Here is an 18,414-nt window from a genome sequence, read left to right on the forward strand (position 1 = left end):
ACAGCTTTATACAAGACTCTAATCACAAATGTTATGTAATACTATAACAATTAGTCCGAAAATCACTTCATCTGACGAAGTAGTAGTGGTCCAAAAGCTTGTGATTTTAAATAAATCTGATGTTGTGTGATTTCTGACTCTGCCGGAAAAACAAGAGTGCGTTCGTGCAAAGTACACTGAAAATCGCTTGCGACAGCGTTTGGAAATGGGGAAGGTAATCCTGCTGGAACCCACCCCCTGTGTAAGCCCCACCCACAAGCGGGAACTCGGGCTGTTATTGGCTGATTCGAATGGCGCTTTCTGCGGGATGAATGGCGGTTTAACAATCATTGAGGTGAGTGGGCGGGAGGCCAGGCCAATCAGGGAGGAGGTGGGCATTGAGGGGTCTGCTGATGCTGGTCTGGGGAGGGAGGATCGCAGGACCCTGGAGGAGTCAGGCAAAGTGGTTGCTGGTGGATCTTCAGGTGATACTTTGTTTCTTTTTCTGTGTTACATTTTAGCGACAAAGTTTCCACTGCTCCGCAGAATGGAGCCGGGGCTCGGGGATCCGGAGGGAGTTACTACAAATGCTGGGGTATTGGTGTAGGGTACCACTGAGATTCCAGGAGGGTGTCGTGGAGAGCAGGTGGTGGGAAGAAATACTGGGTTAGAATAGATACGGGGGAGGAAGTGGGGTGGGGTTCAAATGGAAAGCTTGGGGATGGAGTTAAACCAAGGGAAGTTACGGGAGTTAGAGTGGGTAAAGGAGGATTACACAGGAGAGGATCCAAGGAGTTAGTGGATACAAGGAATTACAGCATATACGGGGAAATATAGAGTCGGTAAAGGCAAGTACAAAGTGATTAGAAGACGTATAAGGAAGGCTAGTGTTGATACGGAACGCTTAGAGCAATTGCAGGGAGCGTACAGTGTTTACAGATTGCGTTCAGGAGGATTGCAGCAAGTTACTGAGGGCTCAGGGGCTAGATGGCGTGCTGGGAAGTTCATATGGTGGCTAGAGATGTTAGGGGCACAGAGAGCTAAAGAGGGTATTGGGGATGGAGGGTTGAAGTAGACACACCTGGGTGTGGGAATGGATACTTTTCTAACCATTTTGTCCCTTGTGGAATCGAAGCTGTAATGAATCTCCAACACTGGGTGACGTCAATCAGGGCAAGTTGGTTTGTGTTTGGGTTAGCTCAGATTTGGGAGTAGAGAAAACAAGGCATTTTTGTAGGGATGGGGTTGAGACTTCATAACATAAATTTGTGAATTTTGAAACTCTGAAGAACAGGAAACAAGTGGAGAAGAGTGACATTGGGAGTGAGGGTTGGGAAGGGGTGAATGGGATATTATGGGGAAAGGTCTAGTGGTCAAAATGAAGAAGCTGCATGAAGGCTGAGCATGGAATGGTAGAATAAAGCAGACTGTCCCTGCAAAAAATGTTATTTTTCAAATGAATGTTAGAAATGCATTCTACAGCCTATCCAAGTCCTATTAGTGCATTTAAATTTGCTTACAGAATGCTGGAAATCCTGTCTCAATGTTTTGCTTTATTTAGATCTTTTATCCTCAGTGATTTTTTAAATGCTTTCTTAAGTTTCTTTTGTTAAGCTCTTAATTTTATAATTGACAAAGTGTGCTTTTGAGATTTACAGAATTTCCTAATAGTTTATATGCCTCTGTCTTGTCATTTAGTGACAACTCACTTTCAAACTCGGGGCTCCTCAAAAATCAATAGTTAGCATTAGAACTATAAAAGTGCTGCACAGGAACTCCTGTTGTGATAGAATTTAGGCATTCAAAAGGTAATCAGTGTACAAAATCCATTGATCTCTGTACTGGATATACTCATCAAATGAGTATGCAGAACTCTGTAAGATAGGGAATTCAACAGCTTCACAATTCTTTTGAATATAGACAAAATGTTCTGCTACCAATACACAGGCCTGTCCCTTTAAGGCTACAAAACTTCAGTTGGTAAGTGAAAGTTGGATGAGCTCATTCAGAGGTTAATTGCTATTCTAAGTCTGGATTGGTGTGCTGGGAGATCTTGCTGCAGACCTGTCCTGTGCATCGCAACCTGCAGTGTTTGTTAAGTACTTTCTTAAGAATGTTGTCCTCTGTTAAATGCTGTGGCAGTTCGTGTATTGTGATGTACCAAGCAAGCACTTTTTTATTGGGCATTCTGTATCTATTAATTCTTAGTAAATATGACACACAATTATTGCAGTCAGGTTCACATGATGCAATAGTATTTCAGTTCTTGCCAAGTTTCAGCCATGTCTCCTGTTCAGTGTTTCCTATTGCACATGGCTGCTGATAAACCAAAAATTGAATAAGGTCATTGTGTTTAAGTATAACCCAGTGTTGAATGGGAACAAGATTTGTCTTTTACTGAGCTAACAAGGTGTCGAGCTGATGAACACAGCAGACCAAGCAGCATCAGAGGAGCAGGAAGGCTGATGTTTCAGGCCTAGACCCTTCTGAAGAAATTCTTTTACTGTTTGTTTTTAAACACTTTTTTGCCCCTTCTCTCCTCTGCAATATTATTGAATAGATTAGTTTACAGGGAAAGACTTTTTTTTGTTCAGAAGCAAAACAGGAGGAGTTGTTTGGTCAATTTTAATGAGGTAGGTTTAAAATCACTAAAAAGAGGAGAAAGGGGCAGACAGGGAATCTGAGCATTTTGGGTACAGGCAATTAAAAGTGCAGCTTTTGATTTTTGGAGCAATTGAAGTTCAGCATCCTCCGATAGTCAAAATTGGTAGAATGCAACGATCGTAGAAGTTTGCAGGGCTTGAGGAAGTTACTGACATGGGGCAGGTTGAGGTTTAAGGAGGGATTTGAATAGGCCAATGGAAGTGTAACACTAACCAGGGCAAAAGGAATTCCAAATTTGAATTACTCAATGCAAAATGACTTGTTTTCTTAAACGTGCATCAATACGTACAGTTTGTTCAGTTCTTACATTTTGTGCACTTGGCTCTTTCTCCGCTTCAAACAGCTGAAAATGTCCTTTTTCTGGAAACAAGGAACTTGAACATTTGACTGGTTGTAGTCCTTATTAAAAATGAGTCATTTATTTGCACGTGGAACAAGTTTGCTTGCAGCCTAACCACTCCCAATCTACTCCACGAAAAAAGACCAGAATTTTTCAAAAGTATACAGTGTTTGCCTGTTGGGATAAGAGCAAAAATAAACACGTGTTGTAATTACAAGTGGCTGTGTTGACCCAGTGAGGAGCAGTTTCCCCCACTTGAGTCAGAGGTTGTGGTTAAATCCCTGCTGTCTTTGACTTCTATATGGTCATGGGTTTGGAAGATGCTGTCTCAAGATCCTCGGTGAATTCCTGCAGTGCATCTTGTGGATCATACACACTGCTACTCAACACTGGTGGAGTGAGTTGATGCTTGCGGCTGAGGTATCAAGCAAGCAGCTTTGTCCTCCAATGGTGTCAAGCATCTTGACTGTTCCGGCCAAGTAGGGAGAAAATAAAGTTAATTCAACGTTCCGTTAAGTGTGGTGCAGTGCAGCATGAAAATATTAATTTCTCTTTTTCATAACTTAAACTTTTACAAATACAAGTTCATTTGATATTTAAATGCATTTTGGTGAATGGTATTTCTTAATGAGGTTTTTCTTTGAAAGATGTGCTATGAGTTATTGCGACCTGCTATTGATGTGTTTAGACTCAGGATGTACTGTGTTGACAGCCTTGCTCACTAGGTAGTACTCATTTAACTGAAGGCTGTGGGCTTCCAGTCTCTTCGAAGACTTGAGTACAAAGTGCAGACTGATAATTTAGTTCAGTAGTGTGGGAATGTGGCACTTTGGAAGTGCCATCTTTCTGATGTGGCCCAGCCTTCCCTTCGCAGTTGGCCATTAAAAGTCCCATGCCACTACATTTGAAGTAGAAGTGGGATATTTTCCATGGTATCCTGGGCCTTAATTTATCCCTCAGACAAGATCACTTAAACAGATTGGTTCCAAGAGCTTGCCCTGTGTAGATGAGATGGTGTGTCCCACACTGCAATAGTGATTGCAGTCTTTTTGTACAGGGCAATACTGAGACCACACCTGGAGAACTGTGTGGAGCTTTGGTCTCCTAATCTGAGAAGGGATCTTCTGGTAATGGAGGGAGTGCAATAAAGGTTTCCCAGACTGATTCCGGGGATAGTAGGACTGAAGTACAAAGAGAAATTGGATTGGTTAGGACTGTACTCATTGAAGTTTAGAAGAATGAGGTGGGATTTAGTAGAAACTAATAAAATTGTCAAAGGACAAATAGGCTAAATGCAAGAAAAATGTTCTCGTTGACCTGGAAGTCCAGAGCTAGGAGTCATAGTCTGAGGATATAGGGTAGGTCATTGAGGATTGAGGCAGGTTTCTTCACCTGGAGAGTGGTGAACATCTAGCATTATCTTCCACAGGAAGTGGTTGGTCCAAAATTTTGAATATTTTAAAGAAGGAGTCAGGCATAATTCTCAAGGCTAAGATCAATGGGTGTTCGGAGAAAGCTACTGGTACAGGGCACTGAATTGGATGATCAGTTGTGATCATATTGAATGACAGTAGCGTCAGAGACAAGTGGCCTACACCCTTTTTATTTTGGTATTTTTATGACATTGAGGTGATGTGTCAACAAGATTTTTCCTTCATCACTTTATGATGGGAGATTTCACAGACAATGATTATGTTCTGTCTTAATCATCACTTTAAAGCCCAGTGATTATCATTCAATTGCCAAGGAGCACCCAATTCTTGGTTTTATTAAATTCATGAAGGGTTACCACTGTATATTTTAAGGTCACGGGTATTTTAGATTGGAATGATGAAAGTAGGACTAGGCCATATGAGCTTTACAGCCTGTTCAAGGATTTTGATCCAGTGACATATATATTGACTTGTTCTCAAAACTGTGTTCGAGGTGATTTGTAAAACTGATCTATTGGAATCGTATGACACAAAGCCCAAGGAAGCTGTTCAGCCCATTTGTGGCTATGCCAACACATCGATGTAGGTGTGATTGTAAGGTACGAACTGGATAGAATGGAATCGTAGAACCCCTACAGCATGGAGGCAGGCCGTTTGGTCCATCTGAGTCCACGTTGACCCTCTAAAGAGCATGCAACCCAGACCCACCCTCTATCTTGTCTCTGCAACCCTACAATTTCCGTGGCTTAGCCATCTAACCTAGACATTCCTGATACCATGGGCAACCTAGCACGGTTAATCCACCAAACTGGACATCTTTGGACTGTGGAAAGAAATGGGAGGAAACCCATGCAGATATCAGGAGAATGTGTAAACTCACCACTGGTGCTTGCCTGAGGGTGGAATCAAATGTAGGTCCCTGGTGCTTTGAGACAGTATTGCTAACCACTGAGCCACCCTTTGGTCTTTCAGGAATCTCAAATGAACAGTCGGATTGGAAAATAGCAAATGGTAATTCTCCCGTTCAAGGAAGGAGGCAGTCAATGCAGGAAACAACAGGTCTAATGTCTGTCATGGGAAGATGGGAGAATCTATTACTGAGGAAGTTATAACAGGGCACTTGGAAGGTTTTGAGGCAATTGGGCAGAATCAAAAAGGTTGAAAAAAAGGTATGTCAGTTTTGACTAACTTTAAGGGTTTGTTGAGGAAGTAGCAAGCTGTAGAAGAGAGGGAACCTGGAGCATACTCCAGAAGGTACTTGACAAGTTGTCACATCAGAGGTTATTGTGCACAATAAGAATTCCTGTGCAGATGGGTGACGTGTTGGTAAGGAGAAAAGATTGGTCAGCTAACAAGCAGGGCATGGGAATAACTGGGCCATTTTCAGTTTCACAAGTTGTGATGTGTCGTGTCCAACAGAGAACAGTACTGAGGCCTCAATTTACAATCCCTATGAATGAAAGTACTGAGTGCATAATTGTTAGATTTGCTGATAAGGCAGATAGCTGTTGTGACTTGTGAAAAGGATGCAAGGAGTCTACAAAAGGAATATGGATGGGTTAAGTGCATGGGCAAATGTTTGGCAGTTGGAATATGATGTAGGTATATGTGAACTTGTCCACTTTGGCAGAAAGAATATCAATTTAAAGTTTAAACAAAGAGAGATTGCAGAACTTGATGGTATTCAGGGATCTGGGAATCCTGGTATGGGAAGAACAAACTTGAGAGGGTATAATGAGATTTGGTAGGCAAGTGGAACGTTGTAGTTTATTGTAAGGGGGAATAAACATCAAAGCAGGGATGTTTTGTGATATTTGTATGCTGTGGCGAAATCCCAACTAGAAGCACTAGCGTGTTTTGCTTTTCTTATTTTAAAAAAAAATTTAATGCGGTTCAGGGAAGCTTGACGTGACAGACTAACTGCCCCAAACCTGTGAATCAATGAGGAAAGGTTTGACAGGTTGGACCTGTGTCTATTAGAGTTTAGAAGGATGAGAGGTAATATTTTTGAAACACTTAATTCAAAAGGGAAATACTGCAGTCTCTACAATAGAAAAGTTACCTTGATTTAGAGTTTTGTTATTGTTTGTCAAACTGCTTGATAGCGTTTGGCGAAGCACATTAATGCTGTGAACAATCAGTGATTGTTCTCATGCCAAGTTTATTTTGATTATTAAGGTTAGTATTATAATCAGATTGACAAGCCTTGTGAGCAGGAGATTCTCCCAGTCACGATGTTAAATAATGCTGTGCTTGGCTATGAGGATAAGCAGGATATGCACCCCCTCACATTCAGCAATGTTGCTGAAACCAGGTGATGTCATCGTTGTCACATTATGCAAACCAATTGCTGTATATAGCAGTACCTGTACTGCTTGCAAAACAACTCCCTTGATTGTACATCACTGGGATATCCTGAGGTTGTGCAAGGTTCAAATAAATGTAAACACATGTTTTCTTTCTTATGTGTAGCAACTGTTCAGATTGGTAAGGTCTGCCTTTCAGACGTTGCTTAATTCACTCCTTGACTTCAACTGAAGCAGTGCAGCAAGGTCAGAATCTGTTGCTGAAAATTTTTTTTTAAGAATGCCAGTCTGAAAGCTTATTGAAGGGAACTTGTCTCTGTCACAGCTCTGTATGGCACTTCAGAAAAAGACTTGCATTTCTGGAGCATTTTTTCACAACATCAACACAGCAAAGCACTTCAATGAAGTACTTTTGAAATGTGGTATAATCCCAGTTGATGGCACCACAGAACAAGTCAGATCGAGACTGAAACCTGGCTTGATAGATGATATGTTTTTGTTTAGTTAACATGGTAGTTAGTCATAGCAACATGTTCACAATCGGCTGTAGATATTCTTACACAACACAAGTTTACTACACGAGGAAAAAGCAAACAAAGTTGTATATCTAAGACAGATCTTGATGCAAACAGCAAAAGTTTCAACCTGTTTCCCAACCATATCCATTAGAGACTTCAGTCCAGAGAGATTATACTCCTACCTCCATTCTAAGTTTCCACTTAACTGGTGCTGTCCAGTTTCTTTTCTGTCGCCTGCAGGGACAATTTTACAACTCGGAAGTATGTGGGCATGAACCTTTCACGGTTCTGAGGGCTTAATTTTTTTTTCAGTTCTATCAACTTGAACACTTCTATACAAGCTTATCTAATTTGGAAACTGAAGGCTGGAAACAATTCACCTCAGTACAAGTGTGGTGGTGAACTGAATTAGTTCTCCCACGAAAAGAAAATTGTTCTCCCCTCTGAAATAATCCATTCCTTTTCCTGATCAGTGCTGGACAAAAAAAAATTCAAAGGACCGTGATGCTGGAAATCTGAAACAAGTTGCTGGACCAAACCATGATTGGTCCCACAATGCCAGTTTTTGTTTAAAAACAAACCCTGACTCTCTGGTTCTGAAGTCAATATGAACCTGATGACTCTGTTCTGTTCTCTTTGTGCATTAAAGACTCATCTTATCCATTTGTAATTCTCAAGGCACATCACTGCAGCTGTATGCTTTCTTATTTAGGCCGCTGTCAAAATAATGTATTGACTTTTTTACAAAAGAACTTTAAGGATCTAATGGATCTCCACTTTTAAATTGAAATGCTGATCTCACTGTGCTCCTTATCTGCAACCGTAACACTATATTCTTTGCCTGGTACCATTACCCTTATGTACTTTGGTATGATCTGCCTGTATTACACAAAACATTTCACTCTACCCAGGTACATGTGACAATAATAATAAATCAAATCCAAAATTCAACTTTGAAAAATGATATCTTAAAATATACAATGCAGACTTTGGCTAGGACTGCATTGGTTACCTGCCTCTAATTGCCTGGAAAGCAGTTAAGAGTCAATTATGTTTCTGTAGATCTGCAATTGAATGTAGGCTGAAATGGTAAGAATGGCAGATTTCCTTTCCTAGAGGACTCTGTCAAACTAGATGGGTTTTAATGACAATAGACAGTGGTTACATGGTCATTAAAATAAACTGGAAGCTCAAGTCTGAAACAACAACAAAAAGTACTGGGTGAACTTAACTGGTCTGACAACTTCTTTGTAGTTAATGTTTCAAGTCCAGTGACCCTCCTTTAATATCTGAATGTGTTCAGAACGCAGTATGATGGAGGGTCACTGGATTCGCAACATTAACTCTGCCTTCTTTCCACAGATGCTGCCAGATGCACTGAGTTTCTCTAGCAATCTGTATTTTTGCTATAGGCTCGTTACTAGGCTAGGTTTCAATTCAAACACTTAGTGAATGTAAACTTCACCATCTGCCGTGGAAGGAGTTTGACCCATGTTTCCTACATGTTAATCTGGTGTTCTGGGTTACCACCATGCTGCCACTTGCCCCGATTTGACAGCTTTCAGCATTATTTGCCACTGTTACAATCTAGGAAACACGGGAGCCAGTTGGCAGGTGTCAAGTTCCCACAGACGGCAATGAACTGATAACACAAAGTCATCTAGAATTTGAGGCAATTATGGTGAGTTTAATTGTGTCGCTAATGTGCAAGGCTCAATCTGAGGAAGGAAGGATCCCCTGTGAATTGTTACACATTTGCGGAATGATTTGTGCAATTCTGTCATTAACCTCAAACAACAGATCTCTCCCAACCTCCCTGTCCAGTTATGTGAAATTGCTACATCTTGTTGTAACCAGATGAGGAAGATAATCCACAACTTTGTTTTGAAACATGACATAATTGCCCACATCAACGTAATCAACTAAAATGTAATTAACTAAATCAAAATATTGCGCCAAATTACAAGGTAAGCTTTCTTTTCCAACTACTGCCCCTGAAATATAAAAACACAACCACAAATGCAGCCGTTCGTAGAGGGTATTGGAAGAGTGGGGATGTCTAGTATCAACAGGAAGTTGTAGGCAGTTGCATATTCAAGTTGTTAATGTCCTTGGGTTGTGAGAATGAACCCAAGTCTCACCTGGAACATCAGAACAGAAGTAGGCCACTCAACCCCTTGAGACTGCTCCAATGCTCTGTGAGATCATGGTTGCTTTGCATTGTAAGTCCACGTACCTCCCTTTTGGTTTCTATCCCATAATACCTTTGTTTAACCAAAAAAATTATCTCCCTCCAATTTAAAGTTAACAACAGCTGTTCGAGCATTTGTTTGCGGAACAGAGTACCAAACATCTCTACCCTTGGTGTATAGAAATGCTTCCTAACAGCTCTCCTGAATGGCCTGGTCCTAATTCTCAAACTATGCACCATGTTCTAGAATTCCCAACTAGTGGAAATACTTTATCTACCCTGTCTCTTCCTGTTTAATATCATGAAGACTTTAATCAGAGTCCCGTAATCTCATAGTTCTTCAGAAAACAGGCCTAATTTGTATAATAAAGTGCAACTTGGAAACAGAGAGACTTGAAGAAAAAAATCCACTTCCTTTGTGGATTTTAGTGTCTGCCATCACTATATTTTTGTTTAAAGCTGGATGATCGGATTTATCTCAATGTGTACATTCCAAAAGCTCTGAATCAACCCAGGAGAGAGCGATCTCTGCTTCAGTGCTCCTCATGGTTGTCTTAAAAAAATGCATGTGGACACTAAGAATCTGAAGTAAAAACAAACTAGTGGAGAAAGTCAGCAGGGCCAGCTATTGAGCATCAGTAGAGAAAGAATGTTAGTGTTTTTAGTCCAATATGACATCTTCAGAGCTTTAGAAAGCTTCCTTTAAGAGTATAACTTTATGCTGTTTGTTCACTTGATCACAGCAGCATTTTGGGTCAGTAATTGTTCTTTTTTAGAAAGTCATTGCACTTCATGAGGGTCTACAAAAGTTGTATATCAATAGTCCATATTTTCTATCTCTGGTATGTACTTGCTTAAGGGCCCTTTTAATGGAAAGGTCGCTTTACCTGCAATATCATTCGACCTCTGCCAAGGAAAGGTACAGTTGAAACTGTGGTCCCATCATTTGCTAAGGATCCAGGTGCTATGTTGCCCCCACTGCACTGTTATCACCCTACACTCCCAGCAAGTAACAGTAGAAAACTGTTTTGAACTGAAATGTTAAGGAAATAAATCTACCTGAAGGGCAACACTGCGATGTTACACTTCGATAAAATCTAAGTCCATATCTCTGGTGTTTTTTTTTAACAAATAAGTATTCTCTTCAGGCAAGAAGCCACTGGGTGGCTGAGCTTTTAAAACATTTCATAACATTTTTAAAAATAAGAAATAAAGTGCACCATTGTGGTTTGAATCATGTGTTAAACTTCTGGTGTCTTATTTTGGTTGCCTGTGATAGATGTTGATTGCAGCTTGTTGTTCCTGCAGATGCAGAACATGTTTGTGATGTCTGAACTTGGCATTTTCTGTCTATGCATGAATAGTGTGCTCTGTGTTGTCTTTGTCCCATTCTTGGCAATGGCTGTGCTCCAGCCCCTTCGATTTTAGTGAGACTTTTGTATGGTCGAGTGCTATGTCTGCCGGCTGTCTTGCTTCCCCTTGATTGCTCTACCAAACTGTAATGTATGGGGTCATTCCACTGGTGGCTGACACAAAGGGTTCACTGTGCTCTCTGCCTGTTGCTGTGGGAAGGAAAGTACTTTGCTCCACTTTGAACTGCCCAGTCAGAAAAGCCCACAGGTCAATCTGAATCTGAATCTGAACCTGAACCTAAGCCCTTTGCTACAGTACACAGCATGTTAACTGTTTTCAGAAGAGCAGCCTTTGATTCTTCCATCTCCCACCCAGGAGACAAGTAACATTCAATGCTGTTTCTCTCTTCCTTTTTTTAAAAATTTTGCATATGCAAATACACAGAAAAGGACCAGGGACTGAACAATCGTATGAATTTTTGGTGTGAGCTGACTGGAAAAGTTTTCACCAGTGTCTCCTAGTAAAGCTGTTGGTGTTTGGCTGACAACAGCAATCAAGGCTAACGTAACTTAATGTTGGTAAGTTCAGTGGCTGTTTTTATGGATGTGTGTGGGTCTGTCCACCCCCTCTGACAAACAGAGCTGTTCTTCATGCAAACCCTGAGCTTAACAGGGATATGCATTGAATGCTCAATTCAACTTCAACTTTATTCCTTAACATTCAGCATTTTACACTTCGACTGTGGAATTTAGTATAAAACATGGAAACATTCTGTGCTGGAATGGCCATTTGATTCGTTGTACCCGTACCCAGTTCTCTGAAAGCCCAAACCAATTAACCTCACATTCCTGTGCTCTCCCGAAGCCCTCTAGGCTGCTCCCTTCAAGTATTTGTTCCACTGAAAGTTTCCATTAAACTGACTTTCACTGTCTTTTTAGCAGCATGTCCCTGAGCAGTATAACTTGCTGCATTCTAAAAATAAATCCTTTCACCCCATCCCTCTGGTTGTTTTTACTAATGATGTTAAATTTGTGTCCGCTTGTTATGCATAGTGGTAGGGCTAGAGGTTTTGAAGAAAGAGAAAATGTTGCAATTTTAACAATTTTGTAGCTGAAGGCTAGATGGAGTTAGAGTTAAAAAGCCTCAGTGGACAGTGTCCACTGAACATGTGGAAAATATTGAAATAAATCTTGTTATAGTTCATTTGTAAAACTGCCCAGGAAGAGGGAGAGGAAGCTATAACGTAATAAAACTAATTTTTCTGCAGAAGAGATGTACTGGACCTGAAGCACTAATTTTCTCTTGCCATTGGAGGTGTCCCCAGGACTATCTGCACTTGTTTAATTTGTCTGTCCTTTCTTTCAGGGATAGAGTTGGAGTTGTTGATGAGAAACAATGGCTTTGAAGAAAGGTCTTCAGGTAAAGTTGTACTTTGAGTAGAATTGATGAATTTGGTTATTTTTACCAATGAAGTGTGAAATGCTTGGAGGATGGAATGTTCGTATTTATTCGGACAAACTGCAAGTTCCAGGTAGAAAATAATGTTGCAGTGTAATTATTGGTTCCAACTCTGTTGGATTGTGCCACTTCCATTATGTTAGCTAGTATTGTGGAAGAAAAGAGAATATTGAAAATTTGCAGGGGCCTGTCAGTCAAGAGATGTGTTGTTATTTTTTGGTGGTTGACTCAACTTTTCAAATGAAGAGTGGATCATTATGAACATGCAAATAAGCAACAGAAAAAAATCCATTTGATCCTATGAGCCTGCTCACCAGTTAATTAGATTTTGGCTGGTTTGGTTGTGAATTCAACTCTACATTCCTGCCTATCTCTGATAACAGTTGATATCCACATTAGTCAAGAAACTATCTACTGTATCTCTGCCTTAAACACATTGTGACCTCTGTCTCCACTGCTGTCGGTGGATGAGAGCTCCAAATGTACTCCACCTTCAAAAAGCCATCCTCCTCATCTGTGCCTGAAATGGGAGACCCTTTATTTTTAAACAATCAGACTCTAACTCAATTTCTCTAATAAAACGTGGACCATGTGAACGTCCGAAATGTTTTGTTATACTCCATCTGAGTTATTTTGTAGACGTCAACGGCAGCTTACTGGTTGGTCCTACCACCTCTTAGATCACAAGGTTAAGCGTTCAGGCACTGCTACAGGATTTAAATGTAAATATCTAGGTAGATAGTCACCTTGCAGCACTGTCGGAGTGCAATGTTATTGGAGGTGCTGCCCTTTAAACTAAGGACCTGTCTAAGCCCTCATGTGGATATAAAAAGATCTCCCATCACTTCCAAAACAGGGTTGGTCACCCGGGTGTCCTGGCCAAAGGTTATTCACCAAACCAATTTGTATTGGATGTTTAGCATAAGAGCAGGCTCTTGAAACCAACCAGTCTGTATCTTTTCTCCATTTTGCCCTTATCTCACTTCCGCATGTCTATGCTGTTTGCTTCACCTGCTGCTACTCAAATCCCACGTTCATATACTGTTATGTGAAGAAAATTAATCTTGATTTCCTTTTGGTTTAGGTATTAAACTGGTCCTTGCATGCACATCAAATGGAAGTGAAAGATTCTGTGACACTTATGATTCCTACAGAGTTTAATATTTAAAGAGAGACTGGATTTCTCGGTGTGATGTAAAAGAATCGCATACAATTTTAACTGTATTTAACTAAAGAAAATAAAAATTGGCTAAATATTAAAGTACAAGTGCTTGAAATCTGAAATGAAAATAGGAAATGCTGGAGAAGCCCTAGTCTGACAGGAGAGAGTCAACATTTCTAGCCCAGTATCACTCCTGCAGAGTTTCTTCAAAATGTTCTGCTTTTTATTGACTAAACATTCACTTGGTTGGCAACAAATGATCTAAAGGTAAATAACTGATCAGTATTAGTTGCTTGACCCCACATTAGTTATATATTTTGCTTCTCTCTCCACAGAATTTGTCATCTTTACAGGAGCAAGAAGCAGTTCGGAGTTTCTCCCATTCCCACTACCCAACAAACTTACTTGTGTCATAAATCAACCCCTTTCTGTCTGACTCCTGAGAATTGCTGAATTGACTTCAGCAACAATGCCTTCTCTGATTAGTTTATTTCTTCAGCTTGGCAAGGATCGAATATTTTGGTGTCTTTACATTTCTGAAGGTTCTTAGGAGCAGTTTGCATGTCCCTTTCTCGTTCTTTTTTAGCTGGAATGAATATCAGCCGTAAACTTTTTTTATATTAAATTTTACAGCATCTAGCAGTCACAATATGTTGTAGAAGAGCAGTGGTGTTGTCATCCATGTCTTTGCCAATATTTAGCCTTCCTCACAAATATGAAAAAGATCTTCATGCCATGGTTCTGTTGGTGGGATACTGGAAGCTTGCTGTATTTTTTAAAAAGAAAATGGCTACAGCTGAAAAAACCAAAGCCTATAAATCAAACAAAAACTGGACAAGGAGTTCTGAGGAAAGGTCACTCAGATTTCTCTCCACAGATGCTGCCAGATCTCCTGAGCTTTTCCTGTGTGTTTCCTTGATTTGTCATAGTGACCACAAATTTAAAGGCACTTTATTCACTGGGAAGGATTTTGGGTTTTGTTGACGTTATGGAACATCACCATGCACAGCATCTCTACAGTGCAGATAAAGACTACTTGGCTTATCAAGGCTGCACCAATATTTGATTACGAATCCTTTTTTCTCTTGTTTCTTTAGATGTGGTTTGGTGATTCACCCCCGTGCTCGAGAAGCCCTTTGATTCCCAGGCATGGTCCGGGACTCGCAGACGTGACACAGTACGATCAGTGGCTGGCTGTGCGGCATGAGGCCAGCTTAGTGCCAATGCAGGAAGACCTGTCAATCTGGTTGAGTGGAATGCTTGGTGAGGTTCACTTCAGATCAACAGTACATGCTCCAGCCATCAGGAGCATCACAGCTGCCTCCCACCTCGAGTTATTTAACTTTCTCACCTTAGGTCCAGATCCCTTGTTTCCCTCTGTTCAATTATCTGTCATTCTCAGTCTTAAATGTGCATCTGCCTTAGATAGCGGGGACCAAAGCTTCATAGCTGTCTGTGTGTGTGGAAAAACCCTATCCATGTCTTGTTCCTAAAGATTTCTTAGAATTTCTTGAGCTTGACGTTGTTACTTTGCTCGAGACTCTGCAGACAGAGGAAGTAGCCTCTCAGTGTCTACCTTTTCCAAGTCCTTTAAGAATTCAATTTTGTTTGGGGAGGGGGTTACTGGCTACTTGTTGGGTGCAAAGCCCCCTCTTCTTCCCGTCCCAGCTACCTTCCAGCGCCCTCCATCACCCCATTGGTTATAATCCTTTCAATCCTCTTCCCTCTGACTTGCTAGCCAAAGTCCCTTACCACCCCACACAAGAAAAAAGAAATGTTTCTTGAATATATTTTTGTTTTTGTTTGGCTTTAAATTTGTGGTTACTTTCTTTCCCCATGCTCTTATCTCAAACTCTCGCAATGAGACGAGGAATTTGTGTTCTAGGAAAGGAGGTCCGAGCAGAGAACTTCATGACTGAGTTGGATAATGGAGTTGTGCTCTGTAAGCTGATCACTATTCTTCAACAGAAAGTAAAGGAATGTGGGAATCCAGAGTATCAACAGGTGAGTCTGAGTGGTGTTCTTCTAATCCTAGAGTAACTGGAATGCAATTCCCGATGGAGATAACGTAAAAGGGAGTGTTGGGTATATCATTGCTTGTTAACAAGTTTATAAACAATCTGTTATAGCTACAAGGTCCAAAAGGTTAAGAATCCTGAGCCAGGATGAAATTGGTGTTACTAATATGTGGCGGGGTTCCTGCTCTGTATGATCAGGGAATCGCAGTTCATTTTGCAATAATTTGCATAGTCAAGCTTTGAACCTTCCCTGAAGCAATGAATTGCTTTATAAAACAGCATGTGGCACAGCAGAAAGGAATTGTGCTCATAACAGGGAGCGATGGATTAAAGAATTGATACAGACTGTTACTGAGCAGGTCTTAGTGAGTGTTTTTGTGCTGTTTTGGTAGCAGTGTTTTTCCCCCTTATTTTATTTTCCTCATGGATCTGAGGTTGTGCAGCTTCGGGCGTGAAGTCAATACGGCAATTCATGCTGGCACACCGATTGCTATGCGCAGGACACTGGAACAGCTATGTGTACAGCCAAACAGCTTAGAGGGAACATTGGTAGTGTCCCTATCTCTGGCCCAGAAGGCCTGGGCTCAAGTCGCAGGTGTGTCACAACAAGCCTGAACAGCTTGTTTTTAGACAAGCCATGGTATTCATCAATACAATGTAGTCTGTGCCATCAGTTGCCCCAAGATCTGGAATGCCCTGCTTAAAGCCGCCTCCCACTTTGCTTATCTAAAACATCGTTTGGATTCTACCTAATGGACTGTGTACTTTTAATCACTTGTGTGGCCCACGATCAAACTTTGGATAATTCATTATTGCCAAGAACCTTATTTACTATGCTCGTAGGTGCTGTATGAATACAAGCTGTTGTTGCATGTCCAACCCACTGCTGGTCTCCCACATGAAATCTAGTTGGGCACGTTATCACCAATGTAGGCTTTCCCTTAACTTGGTGATCCAAGCCAGGAAGTTGTCTGATTCCCATCAAAAGGCAACTGATTATCTAATATCCTCTTTAAGGAGGAACACCTGTTTTCCAGAGTGAATCCAAATCCAATACCACATGGCTGACTCTTAGATGGCTTCTGAAATTGCATTGAAAGATTGATTTACATAGTTGCGTTGAATTTTGAAAGGATGAGATGTGATCTCAGTCAAGTATGCAAAATTCTCAGAGCTCAACAGGGTAAATGTAAGAAGACTCTTTTATTTTTTTCCCCTGGGGGCTGTTGTGTTTGGATCCGGGGCACAGTTTCAGGATCGGGGCAGGTCATGAGGTCTCTAGTCACTCAGATGAGGCGAACTCTCTTCACGCAAAGGTTGGGGATTCTTTAGGATTCTCTACCCTGTGGCTGAGGAAGCTCAATCAATTGGCATGCTCAATTCAGATTGAAAAATATCTAGTTACTAATGATAGGGAATATAGGGATAGCATGGGGATGTGGTGTTGGGTAGACTATCAACTATGATCTGGAGGGGCTGAATGGCCTATACTCCGACGTCAGTTTTGCCGTTGCAGTGCTTCAGAAGGGCTTCTCCAGGACAGTTGGAGTGGGCAATGAAGGGCAGCCTTGCCAGTGACACATGTTCTCAGAATTAATTGAACTTTATAAACAAGAGGCTGTGCGCACAAATCTTATTGCTTCTGTTTTATTATTGACAATATCTGATATTTCAAGAACATTTCGAACATGTTTATACAGGTCTGAGCTTGTAAAATTTTCACAACAGAATTTTAGAATCAATTTAAAAAAACAAAATTGATGACTAAAGGAAAAGATGGCCTGGAGTAATCTCACTGGACAGGTGGTCCAGAGGCCCAGGCTAATCACATGGAACATGAGTATCAATACCAGCATGGCTGTTGGTGGAATTTGACATGAATGAATAAATCCTGGAATCAAAAGCTGTTCTTGATAATGGTGACTGTGAAAACAGTCACCAATTTTTCCTTCTGTTTCCTCAAACTAATTTTTGTTAAACAGAAGGAGATCTGCAGCCGCTGCCTGGCCTACATGTGACTCCAAACCCATGTCTTATCTGCTGTCTGAAATGTATGAACAACCAATGATAATTGGGGAAGGGCAACAAATGCTTGCTGCTGATGCCCACAGTCAATGACAGAATAGAATGAAAATAATAACAAGCATAGAAAGTGAAGAGGAACAGGACAAATTGGTTATCAAGAAGTTAGATACGACAGTCATTAATAACTAGTGGGTGGTGAGAGTTAAGTGGAGGCTAGACATATGCTAGAAAGAGGGTGTTGGAGTGTTAACTCATGATATAGGTGAGGAAAGATGGCAGGTCAAATTGAGCATCTGCTTGTTGCTAAGCTGTAGACTTTGTGTAATCCTATTTAAAAGCACTGGAGCTGATGGTAATTAGATTTAATGTGCACGTTAAATAATAAATCACTACAGACAATGGCTCAAGTGTTCCTCTGTTAGAGCACTCGAAGAGAACCCAGTCTGCTGTGGATGTGAAAGGCAATGGGTTTCCAGGTTTGGAAGTCAGATCATCCAGATGGATCCAAGAAAGACAAATCACAGCAATCCCTTTAGTGACAAGAGATTGAGAACTGTGGAGGGATCAATGGGATTTTGGCATCTAGATAGATAAGGCACTACGAGTACAGGCACAATATGTAGCAGGCAAAAGTTCAGTCGAATGTAACTTAGTTTTCCAGAAGACTGGAATCTAAGGGGAGGTAGCGTGGTGTCAGCCCAACAGAGCCTTGGCCAGCAAGACATAGGAGCAAAAGTGGGCCATTGAGACTGATCCACCCTTCAATCACGGCCAATGTGTTTCTCAACCCCATTCTCCTGCCTTCTCTCTGTAACCTTTGTCCTTCTTAATCGAGAGCCTATCTATCTGTCTTATTTGATTTTATCAGTGGTCACAGGATTTGAGCCCAAATTATCAGAGTATTATCCTGGTCCTTTGGAATTATTAGGACACTACCACAATGCTCCTGTCCACAGGGAAAGATATT

At 41.0% G+C, this 18,414-nt stretch overlaps 1 protein-coding gene across 5 annotated transcripts in view; it reads left to right on the forward strand.

Moving 5' to 3' along the window:
* Positions 1–378: 378 nt before the first annotated feature.
* Positions 379–18,414, forward strand: part of LOC125460668 (GAS2-like protein 3) — a 35,850-nt gene continuing 17,814 nt past the window's right edge. The window contains exons 1-5 of one of the 5 annotated variants that reach the window (XM_048548354.2): positions 396–464; positions 11,229–11,362; positions 12,150–12,203; positions 14,502–14,667; positions 15,290–15,408. In XM_048548354.2, coding sequence (XP_048404311.2) covers positions 12,180–12,203; positions 14,502–14,667; positions 15,290–15,408 — 309 coding nt within the window. In that variant the 5' untranslated portion in view covers positions 396–464; positions 11,229–11,362; positions 12,150–12,179. Of the gene's footprint in view, positions 465–10,942; positions 11,363–12,149; positions 12,204–14,501; positions 14,668–15,269; positions 15,409–18,414 lie in introns of those variants that run through there. The other 4 variants (XM_048548352.2, XM_048548353.2, XM_048548355.2 and 1 more) reach the window with 4 other exon arrangements.

This window comes from Stegostoma tigrinum, chromosome 18 (genome assembly GCF_030684315.1).
Source record: "Stegostoma tigrinum isolate sSteTig4 chromosome 18, sSteTig4.hap1, whole genome shotgun sequence".
In the NCBI taxonomy this organism is placed as follows: Eukaryota; Metazoa; Chordata; class Chondrichthyes; order Orectolobiformes; family Stegostomatidae; genus Stegostoma; species Stegostoma tigrinum.